Source organism: Melospiza georgiana, chromosome 1, assembly GCF_028018845.1.
Source record: "Melospiza georgiana isolate bMelGeo1 chromosome 1, bMelGeo1.pri, whole genome shotgun sequence".
Taxonomy (NCBI): domain Eukaryota; kingdom Metazoa; phylum Chordata; class Aves; order Passeriformes; family Passerellidae; genus Melospiza; species Melospiza georgiana.
The window spans coordinates 26482531-26506706 of record NC_080430.1 but is presented as its reverse complement, the minus strand read 5'-3'; the positions used below and the strand labels follow the sequence as shown (position 1 = coordinate 26506706).

General features: G+C 39.6%; 1 protein-coding gene across 2 annotated transcripts in view; it reads right to left on the bottom strand.

Annotated features, from left to right (window-relative positions):
* Positions 1–6788: 6788 nt before the first annotated feature.
* Positions 6789–24176, bottom strand: part of GLCCI1 (glucocorticoid induced 1) — a 53104-nt gene continuing 35716 nt past the window's right edge. For both annotated transcript variants that reach the window (XM_058020535.1, XM_058020545.1), the window contains exons 5-8: positions 22186–22338; positions 16073–16283; positions 10349–10469; positions 6789–9287 (exon numbers count right to left, since the gene is read on the bottom strand). In XM_058020535.1, the coding sequence (XP_057876518.1) occupies positions 8942–9287; positions 10349–10469; positions 16073–16283; positions 22186–22338 (831 nt within the window). In that variant the 3' untranslated portion in view covers positions 6789–8941. The remainder of the gene's footprint in view (positions 9288–10348; positions 10470–16072; positions 16284–22185; positions 22339–24176) is intronic.

The window sequence follows — 24176 nt, the reverse complement described above, 5'->3', positions numbered from 1 at the left end:
GCTGCAGGAAACAAGCATGCTGAATGGAACAGGAGCAGGATGTGACAAGGAAAAACCCCAAACTCCTGTTATTCCAAGCACAATCCTCAGAATAAACCCTTGACACATAAAATACAGGAATTGAATTCAGGAGCCACTTTGCTCTTACAGCTGCTTATTTTTCTGGACTGTTCTGGCAGTCTGTGTGGTGCTCCCATGACCATCTCTGCCTTGAACTTGAGCACCAGAGCTTCAGAACACCAAAGCCTGACAGCAGAGAGCAGCCCTCACTGAGTTTGATTTTCAGAAGACAACAGAAAACATGAGACAAGCCCCATGGGGGACTTTTCTGATCTGCAGTTCAACTGGGCTGATCAGACTTTTCGCCAGGTTTTCCCTGCATTTGGAGTCAGCAGCCATGGTTGCAAGAGCCCAAGGCACAGGAGCAATTCAAGGCTCTTCCCCCAAGAGCCAGTCTGTGCTCTGGAAGTCACAGAAGCCTGCCCAGGGCTGTGAGCGTCCCAAACCCATCTAAACACGGGCCACCACTGTCCCAGCAGGTTATCTCCAGAGCTGGACAAGAGCCAGAAGTGGCACTGATCTGGTTGAAAACTTACCCCCCTCCCCCCCCCCCCTCTCCCCCCCCCAAAAAAAAAAATTTTGAAAAAAAAATTGAAGCATCAGAGGGCACAGAGGGGTGTGAGGCTGCACAGTGAGGAGATGGCAGCAGCACTGCCCTGTACAGCCCTCAGGCAAGACCTGTGGCCGCCTCTACTTGTCACCAAACCACAGCCAAGCTCACACGCAAGATACTCACAGCTGTTGCTGCTCTTCATGTAGGGGAATGATTACAAGACACCTTCCTTGAACAAAATCTTGCTTTTCTGAATTGTTAACCTTCCCTCCCCCCCTGCAGCACTTTGCAACTTTTGCTTTCATTTTTAAGCGAAGTGACCCAGGTCTCCTTGGAGGCAGGGGACCTCTTGGCTTCAGCAGCCTTTGCAGTGTTCGTAAGTTACTACTGCTGTGCTTCAAAGCCTGGCTAGACCTCAGAGTGTGCAGTCCACCGCACTGCTTGCAGTTCACGCCATGGGAATATTGCTGAAACAAAGTATAAAAGGAAATAAGATTAAAAAGCAAACGGAAGCATTCAGGAAGAAGGGCTGCACTGACACTGCTTTACAGTGTCCCATCTCTCTTGCTCCCATCCATTTGATCAGCCCATCCTGTAGCAAATATTAAATGCAATTGAAAAACACTAAAAATCCATAAAGGCCATTTTCCTGCTTGAGATTTGGAGGAGCAGATTGAACTGTTTGTCCTGGGGTGGTTTTTAATGAACAGTGCAGCTTGTCTATAAGTGGTTTGGGTTCCCTTTCTGTTCCCCATAAACATGTGAAGTATTTAATGCAGGGCTTAACTGAGGTTGAGGTATGTAATGTTGTTTTCTTTAGTGGTTGTTATCCAAGTGAAAAAAGGCAAGTGTGTCAAGGTACAAGAAAATGCTTTTATGGGCCCAAAGTAAGTCCTCTTGTGTAGCAGCACCAATACATATCAAGTCCTTTTCTGCAGGAGCCAACTGCCAAAATGAAGTGTCTTCCTTCAGAGAAGATTAATCCAATATATACACCATCAGCAATCTCAAAATCTCCATCAAGGTGCTTAAGTTTCTGCACCAGGGCCTATCAGAAAAAAAAAACCAAAACAAACAAACCCCTGCGCCACGACAGCATCAAGTAGCTTGGGGCCAGTTTTACCATGACTCAGGCAATGATGTTCCTGTCCCAGTGTCCAACAGCACCACAGTGCTCCCAGAACTCCCAGCAGCTGCAGGAGTCCAGGTTTGCAGGTTTTCCCCCTGGTTTGCAGCAAGGAGACAACATCTCCCAGTCACCAGAGATGGTGGAAATGAGACTCCCATGCAGGAGGGGCCAGCAGAGCCTGCACGTACCACGGTGGGAAACAGAAACTTCCAGGATGGGGAAGGCTGGGAGATGGAACACAGCTCCTGCTCTGGCAGACCTGCACCCACAGGACAGAGCCAGTGCCACAAAACCCCTGTGCCTGACAGAGGTACCAGTTTCTTGTCCAGTCTGGAGGTATATTTTCTCACTTACTGAATACAAAGGCAAGTCATGATACAGAGCAGCATTCACAGCCTTTCAGCCAGGATGCAACCAAAGGGACAGATTGCAATCTACAGATGGCCTGATTTATAGAACAAATGACATTTATCCAGACTAATACTCCTCTGGAGTATTAAGGCATCTGCTGTGTTCCTAACCCAAGGAACATCCTGTATGTATCAATACAGATATACAAGGTTGCCCTCCATATCAGGGACCTAGGCTGTCTTTGCTTTCCCATTGTTTAGAAAGTGCAAGACCTACTGCTCCCATCTTCATCACTCTCCTACCCCCAAAGGTTTAGTATTCCCCTGCAGAAAAAAAAAACCCAGAAAATCCTCCCTAGAAGAGAACAGATTTCTTAGGTGTACAATTCAGGAGGTGTTTAAACAATCTCCTTGGAATTCTCCACTAGAACCAAAACCAAATCCACCATTGTACCCAAACTCATTTCATGAACAAGAGCCCCTGAATGAAGTGACAATCCTTAAAATACACCTACGTGCCCCATCCAAAATATAACCATGCAGTGAAAGTAGGTAGTGTGGTACCATCTCAGTGCTGTCACAGAGATGGAAAGCTACATCTGAACCTTCCTATATTTTCAGCAACTGACATCAAAATAAATGGATCTCAGCATTCTCAAGATGTACAATGAACTAGAATCCAAAGGAATCACAAAAGCAGATTTAAGTGCTTCTCCCCACCACCTCCCATTTCCTAATAACAGTATTTAGTTTCCAAAGGCAACACCCTCTTTAAATCTTTCACAAGAATGAGTTCTTACTTCCCTGTGTAACAAGCCCAAGGATAGCACCAACCTTATAGAAAGGGAAGCTGCTACTCTCTGAGAAACCTCTGCATCACAAAGATAGGGTACATCTAGAAATTCTTATCCAAATAAAACTCAGAACAGGAGTAATTGCATCAGCCAGACTTTTGGCAACAAACTTTAACAGAAAGTCTCTTTCAGCTTTGTCCTCCTTGCAGAAAGAACCTCTGTCCACAAAAATCTCAGAGCACTCAGATCTCACCTGCAGAAAGCAGGTGGACACCTGGTTTTAGTTAACATGACTAACACCTGTCGTGTTAGATGATGCCACTTACTACTTATTTGCAGAAGTAAAAATTAAAAACAAAGGTACAAGAAATAGATTACCATGGGTATTACTACTACCCTGAGCAAACCCTATTTTCAATCAACAGCTGCAAAAAAGCACTGAAAAGTTTAACCACACACACTTCACTATGCACATACACAAAAATAAATCTCACACATACACCCCCTTACTTTTCTACAGGCAGTTATTAGCCTAACTGTGCTTTCTTGTGAAGCTCAGTCTCTAATTAAATGGGGGGAAGAAATTACACAACCTTCTCCCAGACTTCCAGCTCCTCTGCCTCTGAGCCTTCCAGGCTACAGATCAAGGCAGCCTAAAAATTTCCCATCAGAACTTCTTACAACCTCAGATAAAACTTCAATTATTCTTAAAAATGGGGTCAGCTCTCTATCCAGCTTAATCTAATTGCTCTTCTTTCTTGTCATCAACTGAATTTGCAGTTTGACTTATATGTTCACTCACTTCCAATGTGGCCTTTACGGAGGGAACTCGCTACCTCCTCTCAGCCCCACTTGAGTAACACTTTATTTCTGGGACCTGTTGCCCTCCAAAAAGACAACTCCTACTCTCCAGTTTCCTACCACCTCTCCATAATTATGCTGCTATAGAGGAGGTGCCAAAATCAAAAGAACTAATAAAGCTACTCAACTACATCTACTTTACTGGAGACCTCATTCATGTTTGACAGACCAAAAATTCCCAGAAGCCAAAAGTTACCCTCAAAACCCTATTCCAGACAGTTTAAAGGATGTGTTAACACCCTAGCTGAAAGTATTGCAGCATGTGCTTCTTTAGTGAGGCAAGAATTCCTAAATTTCACCTCTTAACCATCAATTAAAATGCAAAATGCCCCAAATAATCACAAGTTAGTAAGGCTTATAAAAACCTTATTTGAACACATCCTTTGTAAAATCATCTCATTTTAAACATATCAATACTTGGGAAAAAAAATCTTTCCTTGCATATTGGCCCAGTAATTAATTACACTTAGTGCTAAAACAAATTCACATTTTTAATATTAAGTCCTCTACCTTCATTTTCTTACTGCTTAAGATTCCATGTCTGCTAAACTTTAAGCTCATTAGTATTTCCTATGTGTAGGTATTTACTAAGTGAAATTAAGTCACTCTTCAACCATCAAGTTAATCATGTTGAGCTCCTACACAGCCACCTTCTAGTTTTTCCAGTACTTTATTGCTATAGCTCTTCCTGAGCCTTTTACAGTCTCTCCCAAACCAGAGTTTTCCAGGACTGTTTACATTAATGCAAACAGAAACAAGATACACATATTTTAACTGCATGTCAGTCTTTCATCAAACAACTTCCTTCAGCCAAGTACCAAGTATGGATGACTGTACGTGTAATGCTTGTACTTTCCCAGCTTTAATTCACTTTTTCCTTGCATTTATGTTCTGGACATACACAGTAGGAACTTTGGCTATTTCCTCCCTGAGCTGAGTTACCTCAAATCTGTGTTTTTTGTGGCTGTGTTTTGCATAGCAAGGCAGGCTCTTTTACAACAGTAATTGATGTAAACTTCTACTAGTTATCGGTCATCTCCAAACTGCTTGGCTTGTACCTCAAGTAATGTCTGAAGGTCCCAATCCAGTACCCTGGAGGTGCTGGTTTTGCTAAGCCTCCATGGTGTTTGCTTACAACTGAATAAATTAAAGAGATGTTGGCTGACATCACCATTTCTTTTGTTTGTGTTACTCCTTACACGTGCATACTATGAAGATTCTGAAGATTCTGAGCCCTTCCCAAGAGCTAATTTGTCAGGAAGCCAAAAATCACTTCCCAGACAGCACCGTTTCCTAAAAGCAGCAGGTCACTCGCTATCTGTAGTCCCCTACCCCAGCACACACAGCCAAGGGCTCTCCTTACACAGACCTCCAGCCTCTGAAGCATTCCCTGCCAGAGCCACAAATTACTAGAAAAATTTATGCTCAAGCTAAGATCTTATATTCACAAAACAGGGACTCAAAGCAAAATTTTTTCATTAGCTCTCTACTCTCAGTGCTTTTCAGACTCCTTATTTTGGCTTTGGGGAAGACAGAGGCAGTGAGTTACACACAGCCCACAAAGTGTGGCTCATATGGAAAAAAATCCAAAATGTGACTAACCAGGCAAGGCCTAGGTTCATGGGATACATACAAACTGCACCACCTCTCTGCAGGGCAAGCTACAGGCTTTTGTCAAAGTATTTCCTGAGAAAACACCCTCCCACCCAAAGACAGCCTGAAACTGCTGCAGCCAAATCCATTTAGGAGACAGGATGGTCACAAAATTACTCCTAGGAGTAATCCTTCAAGCTGATGATGAAAAGGCTGAAATGAAGCCATTTCTGACTGAAGGACACGAAGCATTCCCATAGGTGGGTGGGATCACAGAACCACAGAATATCCTATGTTGGAAGGGACCCACAAGGGTCATTTAAGTCCAGCTTCTGGCCCTGGACTTTTAGTTAAGTTCCAGTTAATGTTTTTAACACAGTCACATAAAAACTTTGTAATCTTTAGGATGCTGAAAACTTAAAATTTCCACTGACTGACGACAATAAGCATTAATCTGTTCTTGATGGTTATTGCCATAGTACTCTTCAGTAAACACTGACTTTGGAGGATTTACATGTATTTAAATATTATCCTTCTTTCTTCCTCCTTACCCACCACCCCCATCTGGAAAGAATTATTCTGCAAGTCGAATGACAATCATTTGAGTCATACAAAACAACATGAAACCAAGACTGTCAGTAGATTTATACCACATCCTTTAGGAGTTTAGTTTAGTTTCACATAGTGAAACATCTAATGGCTTTCATAATTTTCAACAGATAACTTGAAATTAGCCATACCACAAACACAGCAGCAGATACACAGTTTCAAACAACTCTTAACTGATTTTTTTCCTGTGCTATGTTGAAATAGAGTATGCTATTTAAAGTATAGTTAAACATTCAGCTATTTTAAGGGGTTTTTCCCACTCCTGAGTACAGTATTATGTAAAAATCAATAGATAAATATTATCTTGTTCTAGAAGACACAGCACACTTGTCATACATGGTTGGCATTATTCTAGATGTGAATTTGGAACAATATTAAAATTTAATCTCCTTCTATGGTGTTCTATGTACAGTTTCCAAAACAATGAAATGAACCACTGCTTTTGTGTGTTGTCCCCACCACTTTTTTTTACTATAATTTTTATTTAAATAAGACACAGGAACTTCTATACCGAAAAAAATACAAAACAAAAGCCACACATTTCCTTGTGTAAAGCAATATTGTGTGATAATTTGAATACTGTTCAGCACAGTGGCTAGAAATAACAGTACAACTATGTACAAAACTTTAAACAATATTTGACAAATTTCTACAGCTGAATGTAGAATACAATTGAGATAAACAACTGCTGGGAAATTTACATGGCAAAGCATTAGCTTTAACACATTTGGTTCAAAATCTTCAATTCTGCTAAGAACAAATGTGCATTTTAATTAATATTTAGTTTCTCATGGAAAAAAATATAAAGAACATGTAATGGCATTGCAAATATTGTACAGAGTTCAGCACTGATCTAAAAACCACTCATCATATCCCCTGGTAACCTAACACAAATAACTGAGACTACAATTTCGTATCTGGACATAGCCAGAGCATAAAAAGGTCATCATACTGCAATGTTAGTCTAGAAAGAAAAATATTAAAAGGAACCGATACTTACGAGTACTTCCTCCCCTTTATCTTCAGTCTATAAAATATATAGTGTTTTCACCTAGGCCTGAGATTAGTAGGGTTAAAGATGGCTGCTGTGTTTCAATAAGCTTTTTCACATGAAAATGGTTAGAGACAGACCTCTCTCCTATGTTTTCTGCAAGGGGAGTCCAAAAATAGTGGATGTTTTATAGGCTGCGAATTCCACCTTGTAAGACAGCGTTAACAAAAACTCAGTAATAAAAAGGAAGCAATGCTGTATCTCCAAAAAAAGCACATATCTAGTGAGTAGTTACTGGTGGCTCACTCTCATCCCCCTCCAATCTCATCTTCCAAAGCAGAAGAAAACATAAAAGAGCATGTTTAAATGCTCCTAGTAGCTGCAGGCCACTAATCTCTTCAATTCCTGGAAATGGTGAACCTTATTCTCTTAGGAGCAGACAGCATACACGCAGTTCCACCGAGCTGAAAGCAATGGAGCAAGAACATCAAGTTTATTTTGCCTTTGGGGTCCTCTTGGTACCACAGGAAATTATCTCTGAAAGCAATGCTCCTCTTTTTCTAGCATAATAGAAGAGTGTCACAAACCCAATCTTGCCATGTACTATTTTGAGACAGTGTCCAGCCTGCAAAACCAGGATTATTTTACATGGATTTTTCTTTTATTTACACTTAAGGAGGGGGGGAAACACACTTTTACACACACAGCTTAAGTAACTGAAAGTTATGGGAGAAGCTTTAAGTAACATAAACTTAAAACGATTGTTTTCCCCACCCCTCTTAGAACACCCACTTGCTACTTCTGGACTTTCATCCAAACACAATTACTCACTACATAAATAAAACACCGCTCACCTAACACTGCTCAACAAAATCTGAAAACCTATTTCCAACCAGCAAATGAATGAACATTTCCAAAAGAGAAACTAAACATTAATTTGACTTTTAGACGGTAACAGTAGCATTTCACATCCTTAACTGCCAACAAAAACCATGAGAGGAAATCCCCAATCACCCCCCCATGAAACCTAAAAGAATTTCTGTCCTTTAACAAAAACATTCTTGTCTTTCAAAATCCTCTCACACACAATGTGGAATGTTTCTCATGTACAGCCCAGTACTGAACACTTTATTTGCAACAGTTTAACAGTCATTAACTGAGCAACACCTGAAACCTTTAAATGCCACAATTTTACATCTATTGAAATGACAGTAAATGCAACAGTTGTTTTACTTGTAAGCACATGGCAAAGTGATATACATCACAGATTTGCTGGTTCTCCTCATGTTCACCCATGTCCAGGGTCATCATCCACCTGGATCTGAATGCACTTATTCCAAGAAAGTGGAATGTAATGAGGAAATATAATGCATAAAACAAGGAAAGGCAAAAGAGTGATGTTCCCTCTTTAGCTTTGTAGCTGTAAAATATTTTATATTCCAATATGATATACATTCCAAGTTACCTGAGTTTACACTTCAAGAGAAGTACCTGAAGCTAGGCCATAGGGTGGGCACTGTGCAACTGCTGTGGCCATATTTTTTTTTTTTTTGCATTGTGTGTATTACAGAAGTTAGAAACATAAACACCTGGATCAATTGTAAACATAATCCTGAAGTACAGTATTTTCCATAGGACACAACACAGCAAGACATTTTCTATTCAGACAGGCAACATTTTTTTATATATAGAGAGAGCTTATTTATACTGTAGAATTTGAAACAGAACACAGGACACAGTACTAATCTGGTCAAACGTACTATGAAATGCATAGTCTCCACTTGAAACATTTCATGTAATATGGATTCTGCAGGCATTACTGCTTTCTCACAAAAAAAATGCCAAATATGGATTCTGTCCCTGCCAAGAACAGTGTTGAGATATTTTTTGAATGCTGCTAAGTATTCTGTGGTGTTCTGAAAGGTTGCCACCTCATGCAGATGTATCTGAACTAGGATCTCCTCCCTCCTTGCCTGGGGCAGAGGCCTGCTCCACCTTGCTCTAGATCAACACGTAGCTCTGAGGAGAGGAATGCTCTTCAGTCTGAATCTCCTGCAGGAGCGGCTGCTGCTGCTGGCACGGCTGTACCGGGGTCTCTGGGGAGTCCATTGTGCTGGTGTCATCTGACAGAGATGAGAAGGAGACCCGGGACGAAAGCTGCTCAACAGTCAGGGTGCTCAGAGCTGTGCTTTGAGCCGAGTTGGGAGAGTTCTTCAGCGTCAGGTCTGAAGCAGGAAGGAGGGGGCCCAGGAGTTTTACAGGACAGAAAGCTGATCCGGTTGGGATGAAATTAACCTTGTTTTTGTCAGGACATGAAAAGAGAGGGGCTGAGACAGGCTGACGAGACCTACAACGAGAAAAAAGATTATATATCTGGCCAGCTGAGATGCCCTTCACATTGTGAACTTTGTGGTTCTATACGTTGCTAAAATGTGAATGACAAGGAATGGGATTAATTGGACAGAGGGGCAAACATCTTCCATATTGGTAGTCAGCTAACTGATCCACAGCATTAAAAATAGTACCATCACAAAAAATGACTTGGTAATTACTGGACAAACATGCAACTTCCAGCACAAAAAATCTGCAGTACATATGCACATGAAAAAATGCCATGATTAATTTAGAATGGCACAAATTCTTCTTTGATAAGCGATGCAGCAACAACACATTCAGTCATTTTAAATTCCTTTGAGGACCTCCACAAAACAGACCTCTCATTTCCCATATTCCATAATTTGTCTGGAGGCTTTTTCCACAATCCAACATTGCTCCCTTTACCACCCAGAAGGCAACGAATGCTGCTAGAGCAAGAAACATCCCCTCCTTAATTCTTTCATCCACAGGAGCTTAGCATGCAACCTCAACAGCATGTGCTGTGCTCAAATACTGCTGGGTCTAGGGAAAAAAGACATGATGTCCAAGAGTTTCATTTCCGATTTCTTGCTCAGCAAAAATATTAAGCAAAGTCTATGCCATAAGCATACTACCATCTACAAACACTTTCAGTATGTTTCATTCCATTTTCTATGTTTTTTACACATCAAAATGCAACCTATGCTTGAAATGGATAATTATGACAAGGGGAGTTTTTGCTTAAGCCATGAAAACTTAAAATGTTAAAATACACGGAAAGAGGTTTATATAAATGCTTAGGAAATTAATGTACCTTATCTTTCCTGCTTGGATTTTTGTTGCCTTTTGTAAACGCACAAAAAGAGGTAAAAGACTCCATTTTCTCTTCACACCAATGTAAACACTTGAACTTCTCTGTTGCACAAACTATAAGAATAGTTTGCTCCTGCAAAACCCATCAGCTGGAATAGTTTATTCATCTGCAGTTGAATAGGCTCAGTAAACAGGTTTACTGCTTTGCAGATACCAGCTGATATAAAAGGCATTACTTACGACATTTCCTCAAAGACCTTCACTCGCTCACATCCCTCTGGGGGCTCTCGTTTGAACATGTAGCTGTTGTTTGGTTTGGGAGATGAGGCATACTTGGGCAACGGTGAGCTACTCCCACTGTCTGAAAATTTAAAGCAGTTATATTACTAGAGATTGAGAGTGCTTTTTAATTAAATTCGATTTCCAAACAAGATGCCTTTTTTCACAATTTAGCCACTACGCTGGTTTGCTTCTACCACAACGCTTCCTTTATTGCAGGCTACTTCTAACACCCTTGTATAGCACATTTCTTCTGAGTAACAGCTTCGGTGCAGCAGCAATCTATTGTATAACAACACGTAACAGGAGGATATTTTTATCCAGAACACTGCAACTGGAACAAAGCAGAGCTGTGATCCTGGAAACAAATACATTCTTTATTACATAGCTCAAAAACCGCAAATGAACAAGGTAATATGCGTAATACATGCAGAAGAATTAAGAGTGGTAATGATAAAACACCTTCTCACTGTATAAACGGTGTATACAGCTTGTATCTTATTTTAAAACATAATTCTTCACTGGAATATTGCCTTATTAGCCTCATGAGCAGCTCAGAAGTCAGAACTAAACAAAACACATTTGTAACACAGGTACTGCTACCTTATCATTACAATGTCTTATCTTACTTGCTTCACAGTTGTGAAGTTGCTTTAGAATCTAGAATAAAACTTCTACAGTTTAATTCTCTCATCACTACTGGCTATATAATACAGGTATTCTTCATAACTCCAGCTGCCTGTGTGTATTTTAGCCAGACACACTTAGAATTAAAGGTGAGAGGATCTAGGACAAAAGGCAATGGGCAGATTTATTTGTACTTCTCAGAAAGTATAAGAGAAGGCTCAAGCCTGGTAATGATAGAAGCACAGAAGGTTAAAATCTTTGGATTATGGAAGGGTTCACTTTAAACAGTCATGCTGACAACATGATAGTAAATGCATTAAGGAAATAAAGTAGGTACAGAAATAGCTATCCACAGAAAATTAGCTTTATCCAGCTGCTTCTACCTTTTCAAAGCGCAACACCTCTCCCAAGGTAGGATTATTGGTTCCCTATTCCCTGCTTAGGATTTCAATTAAAAAACGAAATAGCAAAATTAATGAGAACCCACCAACTTACAAATATACCTTAACTGGAGAGAAATAGCTGCTCTTGCTTTAGCCCTTTTCAAGTCTTTCCACTCATGTGGGGTACATTATTTTTAACTCAAGTTTATAGCCTTTGTTTACTTCTCTGCTGTGCATGTGTGTTGCTTTTTCAGCTATCCAAAGCACTACAATCTAGCTTCACCAAAGTGGAGAGATTTGTCTTTAACAGCTTGCAAAGAGTAACTACAAAAACTATTATATTACCATGACTCAAATACTAAGGCTAATCATTAGATGTTTTGAAACATTTCTGCTTCCTCTCACAAGAAGAAACAAATCGACTCAAATGTCACACTTCCTTTTGAAGATTTATTATGCAAGATATGAGATAAAAAATAATGTTGAAGTGAATCTCAGTAGCATATTGATTATTCAGCTCTTTCCTGCTGTAGAGTGAATACAGAACTTCTATTTACAGAATTTTTGGTGTTAACTACGAAGGCAGAAAATGCTTAGAGACGATACAGATATTTGCCAAGTTGGGAGCATGATGGTCCTGTTGGCATTTTTCCACTGTTGGCCCACACCACTCATTCCAAACACAGAAATCATTAACAGAACCCAGACAGTTTGTTTCCTCCTGCTAATATTTAAAATTGAACATCCAAGTTTCTATTTAAAAAATTAGAGACATAAAATGTACTACTGTTTGTTCCACTGCATAGTGGAAAACCATGGCAGTACATCCAAGGGAAGAATCAAACAGAATTCAAAGTTAAGTCAGGTCTTGGAAGATTTAAGAGTCTTGTCTACTAGCCAGTTCAGCTTTCAATCAAGTTTTTGGTTTAGTTAGCCCTGCCTGGCTGAAACTTTATACGTGAGACAGCTGCTAAACAAGTATTTCTCTTTACCCTCCCTGCTTTTAAAGCTTGTGAAGTTGTTGGATTTTCATTTTGCCCGAACACAGGGCACGCGCTGTTGGAGAACTGTGAGGAGACTCGCACATGCAAGCTGGGCCTTGGGCGAGAGCAGAAGGGACCGGGAGCACAGGCCACCAGTTAAGTGCAAGAGGTGGCATCCACAGCTTAAGCCAGATCCACTTGTGCATCCTGTGGGCTCTGCAGTGCTGAACTGTCCCATCATTAACCCCTGCCCACACGGCACATCCATGTGCGCTGTCCCGGGGTTTGATGGGCGCGCTCGCTGCTCCCCCAGGCCGCAAGGCCGAGCCCTCCGCTCCCTCCAGCAGGGGGCGCCCTGCCGGTGTGACCCAGCCCACCCATCCCATCCCATCCCATCCCACTCCATCTCACTCCATTGCATTCCATCCCATCCCATCCCGCTCCATCCCATCCCATCCTATCTGGCACTGATCCTGGAATCTTTAAAGGGAGTTTCCCTCCCACAAACACAACAGCAGACAATATGGAGGCTTATCACGCCGAACTTCTGGACACAAATTTAAAACACATATATTCTGTTATCTAGAAAATATTTTAAGAGTGTAATTCAAACACTAATGACACTATTTTAACCTTAATCAGGAAATCATATCTTGCACATATTAGAACAACAAAAGAGGGTAACTAAAAATCTGTAGAGCAGTTTTTTGAATGACTGTACTTTAAAAAGCAACGGCCAGTGAGCCTTGGGATTACTTTTGATAGGTTCAAAAATTACTAATAAGACTATCCAAAGACTCCACTAACAACTTTCCTTTCAAGAGCTATGAATCAGATGCCCAGAATTTAACAAGGATCTTCACAAGCATCTTCACAAGCATGTTACCTGGAAGAGCCTGCTAGCAACAGTGGGACTACTAAATGCCACCTAAATCAAAATCCCTGAAAAACAGGGTATACAATTTATATTTGTACAAAGAAACCCCTCCAGATTTCATCTGGTTATACCTTCAGATGCCTTTGAATTTCACCTCTGTCACAGTTGCTGAGGATGTTATGTGGGGCTCTGAATTACAGTTCCTTGGACCAGAGTATCACAAAACAGATCTAGTGAAACCGGTAGTTTTAATACAAAATCCAGCGCCATGAAAATGCATTCTTTCCCAACCCTTCCTTGTCTGCTCTAATCAACACTGTGTAGTATCACTGCTCTGTCCAGAGTAATACTGTGAGCCTCTTCTGAAAATTAGCTTTCACTCGCTTTTGAAAAATTCAATTATTTAACAGCCTCTTGCAGAAAGGTAAACCCACCAGTTGATAGAATCCAAAGGGCAGCTGGGAGGGCCTCAGGCCGAAGCACAGCTTTGCACAAAAACTAAAAGATGCTTTAGGAATGTAAAGCAGTGCTGTGTCTGTACAGAACATTGGCTCCTCTCACTGCCTAGTCTCTCAGTCAAACTAACCTTCCCTTCCTATTCAGCAACACACCCCACGACCATTAGTAACACCAGTAACTCCACTTTTTAATGGTAAATACAAGTTATTTTCATCAAGAGAAAAACTAAGCCTTTACAAAAGTAACAAGAAAAGGTCACCAAAACATCTACATTTGGTTACACAATGCATATTTTCAAACTTAGCAGGCCTCACAAAAAATAGGTGATGGTTTCATTCTAGCTCACAAAAGCTTTTAAAATGAAGGTGTGAAAACCTTCCCAAGTTTTTATAGTAAAGAGCAGTTAACAGCCACAACAAATGTAATAAACCATCCCTCAAACTCGCTATTCTGTTGTAATTTACAGTCATATCCCTCATTTATCCATTATTTAATAATTTTGAAGCAATATTCTAATTCAGAACAACTGGCCTGTAGTATTTAGATGATATGAAAGCAAAAAGCACCTTTTTGACTATACTACTGCAAGCTCTGAAGAAATTACTTTCTCTTGGAAAACTGCTACATGTTTTCCTAGTTTTTACCTTGCCCTTAAAAACTTAAGTTCTGATCAGAAGTTCAAGGTTTTATCTTTCATACAGACAGTATTATGTACCTTACTTCAACCAAGTTGAAAGTGTCATTATGATGACTTAAAAAACTGGCATCAACTACACACTTCTCCTGGAGAAGACTTTTGATGCAAGCCTAGCATTAAAGGCAGTCTTAAAATCAAAATCCACAAATAAGGATCTATTTATAAATTTCACTCAATTCAGCTGTTCAAAAAAACCAAGGCAAGAGATAAAAAGCCTTGAAAAGCATTAAAAAGGCCAGATGCACTATTTCAAACTGTCTTCACTCACTTCTGCCAATAATGTACCAGTGAAAATTCCCATTACTGTGATAACAGAGTACTGACTGAGAAGGAATTATTCACTTCCTTGCTTTTTAACTTATATTTGTTATCAGGACATATATGAACCAATTTACCTGTCAAGATGCTTTTCCTGTGCTAATATTTTAGTAGATGTTTCTATAGTGATTCAGTCCCAACAACATATTAACATTCACATGCATTGTATAAGAAAGGAGTATGGTGGGGGCAAGCTAATAACACTTATTTTTGGAGCATAGCCAACTCTCATTTTGAGGTAAGACTTCTACTTTAATGTGGTTAACTTGCACACACCCACCCCCAGTTCAGGATTTGGGCAGATGGATTGTTTTCCACTATTTCCTTTTAAATCCAAGATGTAGGAAAAAATACTTTTCAGAAATCAAGAAAAGTGTTTCTCCTGTTGACTTCCCCAAGCCTAGTCCCAAATTACTTTAACTCTTAATAAACAGACAGTATTTACAGAAAAAGCACTTAATCTTACTTACAACCTCAAAACTCTGCTATCTTTAGCCCAGTGGTAAATAAATATATGTTAAATCTCAGAAGTTTTCATTTCCTCTGTGAAACTTACTCCTCTTAGCTTGCATGATTTACCCAAATCCTACATCCTCCATACGGAGTCCATGTTTCATCTAGCTGACCAGAAGCACAAGGGTAATTTTATTAGTAAACAGTTGTCAAAAAAACCACAGTCCTTTTTACACTGGCGCCCATATACTCATACTCCATAGTCTGTCAGCAATTCTTAATTCCTGAAACTCCAGTTGTACTCCCACTATAAAACCAAACAACATTTTACAGACTTCGAAAAAAACGCAGGATATTGATAAACGCATAAATTACTCAGAATTTTTGAGCTGTTATGCAGCATACACAGAGAAGTAATTACCCTCCATCAGGCTGTTCAAACAGGTATCTGAGCTCCTCATCAAACAACTCCTAGTAGAATGTAAGAGTTCAGAAGTAGAGTTCTTTTAAAAGCAGTCCAAAACTTCATCACCATTTTCAACAGCAAGCAATTCACCTACAATAAATATACAGTCTACCACAAACCTTACTGAAACCTTTCTTAAAGTTAAACATGTTAGAGTCTGAATTCTTCACATCAGAATCTTCAGAAATAGGTAACTGTTTGCTGTGCTCCTCTGACGTATTTATGGAAGATGTTTGTGAAGTTTCACAAACAAGAGGGAAAAAGATATGTAAACAAACAAAACCAATTTTCAGATAAATCCTCAATCCCTCCACAACCATCAAACAAAAACAAAAACTGATGTAATGAGTAAAATGAAGGTAGTTGTAAAAGCATGACATCGCATGCCTCCCATAGGTAAAGGCAGGCCATTCTACTCTCACCTTTATCACGGTCATAGAGCAAATCTTCTGTTGAACAGGGGCTGCCATCCTGAGACTCAGGAGGGCAGAAGGGAGAGACACAGGGTGAGTGGCTGCTGCAGCTGCTGCTGCGCTCCTGCACAGAGGGCGTCTGCGTGTCGATGCTCCGCGTGCTGCTGCTGCGGTAGTGAGCGGGCAGCGGCGCCCGCCGCCCGTCGGGGATGTCCAAAGGCTGCGAGAGAAACAAGCAGTTACCCAGAAAAGATCAAACTCACCAGCAATGCCAGACTGCAGCACCCGCCAGCAAAGGCCTTAAGAACAACAAACATGGCATTTTAGAGAGAACAGGGAGATCTCACAAAAGAAAGTAATGCAGTGTACTATGGATATAACATACATTAATTACATGGAGTACTGGGGCAATGTGCACATGTTCCAATGCAAAGTTAACATCCACAATTCGACACATGCCAGTGTTGTGCTTTTATGGTAGTTAAAAAAGCAAACCTTCCTCACTAATTATATGTAGTACTACAATTTTTAATAAAGGTCACTGCTATTATAATACAAAAACAAGTACCCCAACAGAATCACATTTGGATAAAAGGGAAAGTAGAAAATGTCAAACACAATGGCATACTATTGCCATAACAACCAACCGAATTACAATTATAAAAGGAAACCATCCAAGTTTTGCTAGTAAGTTGCAATTCTCCAGCACAGCCCTACATTCCATCCTTTTACAGATGATGCACACATGAAGCAGGCTTGTAACAAGGCTCACAAGTTTTGTCTTGAGCCAAAGCCAGTAAGCTCTACCTGCCTGTGTCAGCCTAGCTGGCACTGGCCAGTGATGCTGCATCCCACTCTGCAACACACTGCATAGAAACGTTCACAGCAGTAGATTGGCATGCTCTACTTATTTGTCCTTCTCAATGGAAAATTAGTTTTTTAATAAAGACAGTGCTGCTTTAAATGTAAGAAACCAAGCGGGAATTAGAGTCTTGCTTAGAAGAAAAGGGGAAAAAATGTCTGCAAGATTTAAAAAAATTTTATTCTCACTTCAGTGAGAACTGTGTCCAAACCATAAAGAACAGCTTAAATGTTCTAGCTACAAAAAATTAATGTCTTTTTCCTTCTCACTTCAAGTGAACGTTTTTTTTTTATTTTATTGCCCCTCTTCCGCATATATTCCAAAACTGTAACAGCTTGTTCCAGAGCCTAAAATTCAACCCAACACTTTTGCTAGCAACGAGGACATGACACCTATTGGCTGAGTATCACATTCTCCCTTTTTCAGCAACAGTCTACCCAGAAAACCACCACATATTACACAAAGAGGCAGACAGAGCAGAGCTGGAAGATAATTTTCTTCTTATGAGTCTTCCAGTTAATACCATTTCGTATTTCAAGTAACAGCAAAGAAACACACTTAAGGGAACATTACAGCTGCTCCATCAAATGCTGTAAGGTTTGGGCACAGCTGTGTGGTCTGTTCCAACAGCTCAGCTCCCATTGCATATGCATTACAACATGACTTGGTGTTCCATTCCCATCACCCCAACAGGCCCTGACTCATTCAATGCACAGAGCTGCAGCTCTGCAGCATTTGTTACACAGACAGAAGAGAGAAAGCAAAACTGAAGCTGCAGAAAGAACGTAGTCTCATCATTATAACCAAACCAACAAAGAAAAAAAAGACCACACCAAAAAGAAAAAAAAAAACACCACCAAAAAAAACCCAAAAAAACCCACCAAAAAAACTGCCAAACAAAACAGCATTTTTATTTCTCTCTCTGCCACAAAAATCCTGTGAGATGTCAGAGAATCAACTAAACCAACCTCTGTCTTCTATAGTATCTCTTCTGGATGCCCAGTTTATACAGGTCTGATTTGCAAGTCCTCTGCATTAACAGATGCAGAAGGAAACTACAGGAGACCTAGGATTTTGAACTCCTAAAATGGAATGTATCATCCTGAGTTACCTGAACAACCACACAATAGAACCCTGATGGATTTGTGTTTCCCCATCCATAAAGTGTAAATAATACCATCTTTCTTCTCACATAACTGTGATGTAAAGTGAACAAAATTTCAGATATGCTGCTATTATAAACAAGCAAAATCTCAGACAAAAGTTCACATTTCTGACTTCAAAGCAAGGTGCAACAGTAAGCATGAGGACACAAATCTAAGCAGGAGAAGGAAAAACACCAAACAGCTGCTCATTAAGGGCATACACTATGGTCTATGCAACAGGTGAAACAAGGATTCCAGGGAGGGGAAAAAAACAGCAAGTGATTACATAATTAAAGACTTCAGGATAACACAGATGTTCTTCCACACCTGGAGGAACAATGTAGTCTCAGGCAGTCAGGAAGTATATCCCACATCACATGTTTCAATCTCCCCTGAACTAAAGCCTGAGGTACAAAAATAATCTGTATTTTTAAACACATATCTAAATATACACACAAGCAGAAAAAGCTAAATATTTATCATTCTTTACAAGTGCAGTAACATTTATTAGGCATAAAAAATGCCTGTTAATATCTCAGATTGCTGTGTTCTTATATTTACCTTTCCCTTATTGCTGACAAGTAGAAAAATCACCATGAAAATATCAACTAGAACTATTTAGCTTGTTAAAAACTTTATATATCTAACCTGATCAATGGAAAAAAACACTTTTGAAGTTACTTTCTATGAGTCATGCCTGAACTATTCTAAAACTGAAGTTCTCACAACCTTATAAGATAAGAAAGAGGGTAACTAATTTGGTACAGCTGCTATTACTTCCCATAATGCCCAATGCATGGAAAACAACTAGAAATTACTGCATTCTATGTGCTATTTCTTGAGGGTTTTTTTCCAAGTATGTCACGTATTAACCTTATGTCAAATGCATTCTGACAGGACGTTCGTCCATCCCTACTGGATGTGTGTTCTTGGACACAGTCACATACTGCTCTCATCTCCCAGCAAAGGTGGCAAAAAGCTGCATTTGACAACCCGTATGCATTTCTCAATACATTGTTACCATTCACCAACTTGTTTTCAGCATCAATCTTTTTGCTGGAAGAAAACCTCAACAACACTCCACTTGGAAGAATCAGGAATGCCATCAGTCTGTAAGAGCATTACCAATGGGAGTTCTGCTCACAAGCTGTACATCTATTTAGGAGGCAACTTCTTCAGAGCAAAGCATTCAACGCTATTGATTGAAAAACTTTCCTCCAGACTGGAACACAAAGGCCCACACAGGAAAGTGCTTCTTCCTGCTGGCATCAGTGAAGCCATCAATGTACTTTATAAGGTGCAAGTGCAAAAACAATAATGTACCCTAGGAAGGAACGCTTAGGGAAAAAACTATTTTCAGATGAAGGCTATGAGAAGTTAAGTAAGGATCCTCTGCATCTGTGCAAAATAAAAGAAGTCATTTTATTAAAGGATTAAGTTTCCAGATAGGTACATAAAACCACCTTGCCTTCTCCTTCCAGAAGCATTGGAAATCAAACAAGGAACAAAGTAATCAGTTTACTTGCACTGTCTTGATAATCCATCAAAATTTACTTATTTCTAATTACTTCTGTATACTTGTTCCAGTAGAATGTTTTTCCTAACAGGAGGCCTATGAATGTGTCTGTGTTCTGCTACAGGGCACTTTTCATAATTTCCACTATTGTATTCCAGAAGAGGGAACACCTCTTATCCCCTAATCCCTACAAAAAGCCCATCATCTTTTTGCACCTGAGTCTCCAATGACGGTGTTGTGGAATTACAATGGGACAAAGAACAAAAGGTGCAACAACTTCACAAAAACTGATCACATCTTACAAGTTATGGTGAGAACAGAGACACACCATCACACCTTGTCAGAGTTAATCCGCAAGTTATAAAAAGAAGGAAGGAAAATATATCCAAGAATTTTGAATAAATGCATTAGAACATTAATTAGAAGTTTATTAATAATTTGAGGAGAAAGAGGTGATTAAGAAGTGGCTCAAAAAGGACAAATTCATTTTATGAAAGCAAAAAGGGAATACCTTCAGCTAACTAAGCAAGATGAATTATGTGAAAAAATACAGCTAAGGCTAAACTGCAAAGAATGAAATTTTTTGAATATTTTGACCACTATGCAATCTCTCTAAACTTACCTTTTAAAAATCCTATTGACTGTAATGACACAAAGACATTACTAATCCTCAACTATCTTTATGAAATACAAAAATAACTGAACAACACAAGAGTGGTTTGGTTATTTTTGCTTTTATAACTACAATTTTAACCATCATTAAGATGCTAAAACAATTTTTTTTAAACATTTCAGAGAAGTAACAGAACTAAATCAGTGTGAGTTAAGACAGAAGACATATTCCAAAGCAACAAACTATCTTTGACTGTGCTTTTAAAAGAGTTTCTAAAAATACAAAATGTTACAGTGAGAAAGAATGGCAGAAAACTGAAAGAAAAACGAACAGGATCACTAGAGTTTGGTTTCCTATGGTTTATCTTTTGTTCAGTGGTTCCTAACCTTTGACCCAGCTGCCCCTAGTCCCCCAGGCTAAACTGCTGTATTAGGAAAAAGTTCACCAGCAGTAAGATTTAAGTAAATTATGATCTTGTTATGATCTTCCATGAGCAAACTGAGAGCTTGTAATCTCACAGACAGTGCTAGGAGTCCCACTCTAGGTCCCACAAGGCCAGAGTTCACAGAAATTAACAGTTACATAGCAGGAAACACCCTCTGCCCACAAAGATGGACTTGACTTCAAGGGCAATGTGTGATTTATGACTTTCTTTTGTGTCTGAAGCTCTTGCCAGCTGAATGTTTGGAGGAAGGGTTCACGATTGCCTTGGTTGCGTAAACTGCGAGCACCTCTGGCCCAAATCCAACAATGCACTTAAGTATGTGCTTAGCTGGGTTGCTGGATCAGAGTCAGTACATTCAGTAACACAGGAGAGCTCTGCATCCCAAGCAATAAGCTGTTAAAACACAAGGACAACATTTACAAGGATGATTTGTCTGATAGATAAATGAAACATCCTCCAACTACAGGAGATTACAACCCCAGCCACAGCAACATCAATGGTGGCACTGCAATACACACTTTTTTGTACTCTTTGGAGATGCTGCAACAAGGCTTGTTGAGCTGGGCATTCAGGCTGCATGTGTGTGTTTTTTCCTTATTCCCCTGGCACAATACACACCTCTTCTAAAGGGATAAGACAGACTTAGGAAAGAAAACTTAGCATAAAACTACTACTACATTCTTAAGACTGCTTTGTCCACACAACTAGGGGTCTGGAGAAGGCAAGACTACTCCAAAAAAAATTTAAGTTTACTACTGATATGAAGAACTGCAAACATAAGGTTTCAGAATCTTAAACCTCTGATGGAAGTTTTATAGCTTGATTTGTATACTGAATTGCTGTTATATGACCATTCATGAGAAAAGCACCTACAACTTGGAGATTAGGAAAAAAAAACATGGAGTACTTTATTCCACAGCAGAAAATTTTCACTGGCTGTTCAGGAAACAGCAGCTGTAAACCAAGTATTCCACATTTTCAGTGTCATCAAATTCCTCAATGAAAAGTCCAATGCTCCAAAGCAAAGCTGCCCCATTTGTCAGTATTTTCCATACAGACATCTCCCATGACAGATCACAGAGGTTTCATGGCAGTAAAATGGTCCACATTCAGTCCATGGAAAAAAAGCATTAAAACCAAAAAGGAGAGCATAGTACTGGAAACTTACATCCTGCTCAAGAAAAAGAGTGCAAAATGAAGCAAATATAACAATCTCCTGATCTCTAATTACTTATTACTGCAGCCTGAAGTGTCTGAATGTTCTAACACTTCTATATCTCACAAAAACTTGCAAGTTCTCTACAGAAAGGGCATTCTTAACAATGTACATTTGGTCAGAAGCCCTTTAAAAATAAAAAAGAAAACTCAAAAACAAAAACCCACCATGCTAAAACACCAAAACAAAGTTTTCAAACAAACAGTTCTTTGAAGAAAATTATTTGTAATTTCAGCCACAACGAAGGTTCCTCAAGAGGAAGGTTTTCCCTGTGTTTACAGATTACAAAGAGATAACAACCATAAACATGTTACTATATGCTTACCTTGGATACCTCTTCTTTTCCACTGTTCTCCTTAATGAATACTTTTTCCAGTTCAGGGCTTATTCCCTCTACATTACACGGCACACGTGAAGCAGTTGATTTTGGCACTGAAATGCTTGACAGTGGCATAGGGACAGATCTGGAAATACAAGCCTAGAAGGCAGACAGCAACATAATGTAAAGATGGAAAACAGAATAAAGGCAGAAATCTGAGACCAAAACTAAAAGCTTAAGTAAGAAGGTGTGTATTAATTTTGCCATTTAGAAGATCATCTTTACTTGGTGAATTTAAATAAAAACAAATGCCTGTATAAATCAAAAGCCAATAAAATCATCTCTCCTTAAGTCAAAGAAGAGTTGTATAACCAAAACACTCCATGACTTCACTTGGTAGTTAATAGACAGGTGTATGTACTTTCCAGAGGAACAGACTAAGGTTTACACTGCAGGGGGATGGGGAGTGCATGGGGCCCTGATGCTAACTGGGATCCAAAAGGCCTTTCATAACATTCCTAAAGCTTAATGACTCAACCAAAATATTCACCTAATGCACTTTTACTCTCTTTTGGTTGGTTTTAGTGAATGCAAAATAAAACATTCATTCAGAACCTTTAATTTTATTAGCTAATACCTTTTCAGAACTTTATGTTAAAGGTCTTAAAAGAAATCATCTTGAGTTTAAGAAAAAAGCATCTAAGTGAGCACAAGTATGATTTTCAGAAAAGGCTGTTGAGTGGAGCTCTGTTACCAACAGGAAACATTCCTGAGATTGCACTGAGTCTCGCACACTCAACCTTAAAAGCTTCACCTTGGCAGCAGCTACACACACAGCCATGAACAGTCCCATGTGTCAATCAACTTGTTCTCCTCCGCCTCACAGAATCACAGGATGCTTAAGACAAAATGTAAGCATTTTTTGAGTTCTTATCAAGTGCATCTTGCACAATGTGCAGCTCCCAAGGTGCAAGTCATTTGCCTGCAAGCATTCTCTGACTGCCAGAACACACAGCCTGCAGAATGGCTTTATCAGAGAACTTCTTCCTGAGAAACCAAAATGTCACATGAGCAATGACAAGGCGAGCTCCAAGTACTAAACAATGTTTCTCCACAGCATATGTCCTAGGTGGGTTTCAATCTGTGTCAAAGACTGTCTGCTATGTGACTATAATGGCACAGGTACTTGCAACAGCTTACTTTGAGATGTAAAGCAAAACCCTTTTCTATGTCAAATGCAGTAGGATCCTTTGTTATGAAGGCTAACAGGTTCAGGAAGAGCATCAAATTCCTATTGTCTTCCTGCATTAGGACCACAAGATTTTTATCCCCATAGAAGGAATGTAAGGAATCAGCCATCACAGCTCAACCAGCTGCTGTAACTAGCTGATATAGAACACCAGGTAGTTAAAAAGGTACTCAGGAAATACCACGATAGAACCAACATTTCAGATGTTCAGAGTGGCCTGTTAGTAACAGGGAGTCCAAGTTAAGGATCAGGTGAAATTTAATCAGGACTCAAATATCTGCACTCTCAAATAAGCCATGGTTAAATGCTTTCTACAAGTGCCTTAAGATTTATAAAGATATTGGCTGAACCTCACCTGAGCTTTAAAACTGTAATTGGGTTTCAATTTTGCTGACAGGTTGTAGTGACTAGATCAGGACTGCTTTGGGTATCCTCCACTGCATCCTGCTTTCTTTTTCTTTTTTTTTTTTTTTTTAGTGGCTCAGATGGAATTAGGTTGCAAAATTGATAAGCAAATACCTTCCAGAGGAGCTTTGAAAGTTTACCACAAAAAAAAATTAGTCTTGGATGCACGTATGCATCCCTGGCATCCCTGGAAGCACAGCCTTATCTGGCCATGCCCATAACTTTTACAGCATCATAATATATTTCTGTTGCTATCAAGGTGCAACCCTTCCTTTATTATATGACGACCATCAGATAAAGTCCAGTGAAGGCACAGCAGTATCAGCCTGTAAGCATTTGATGT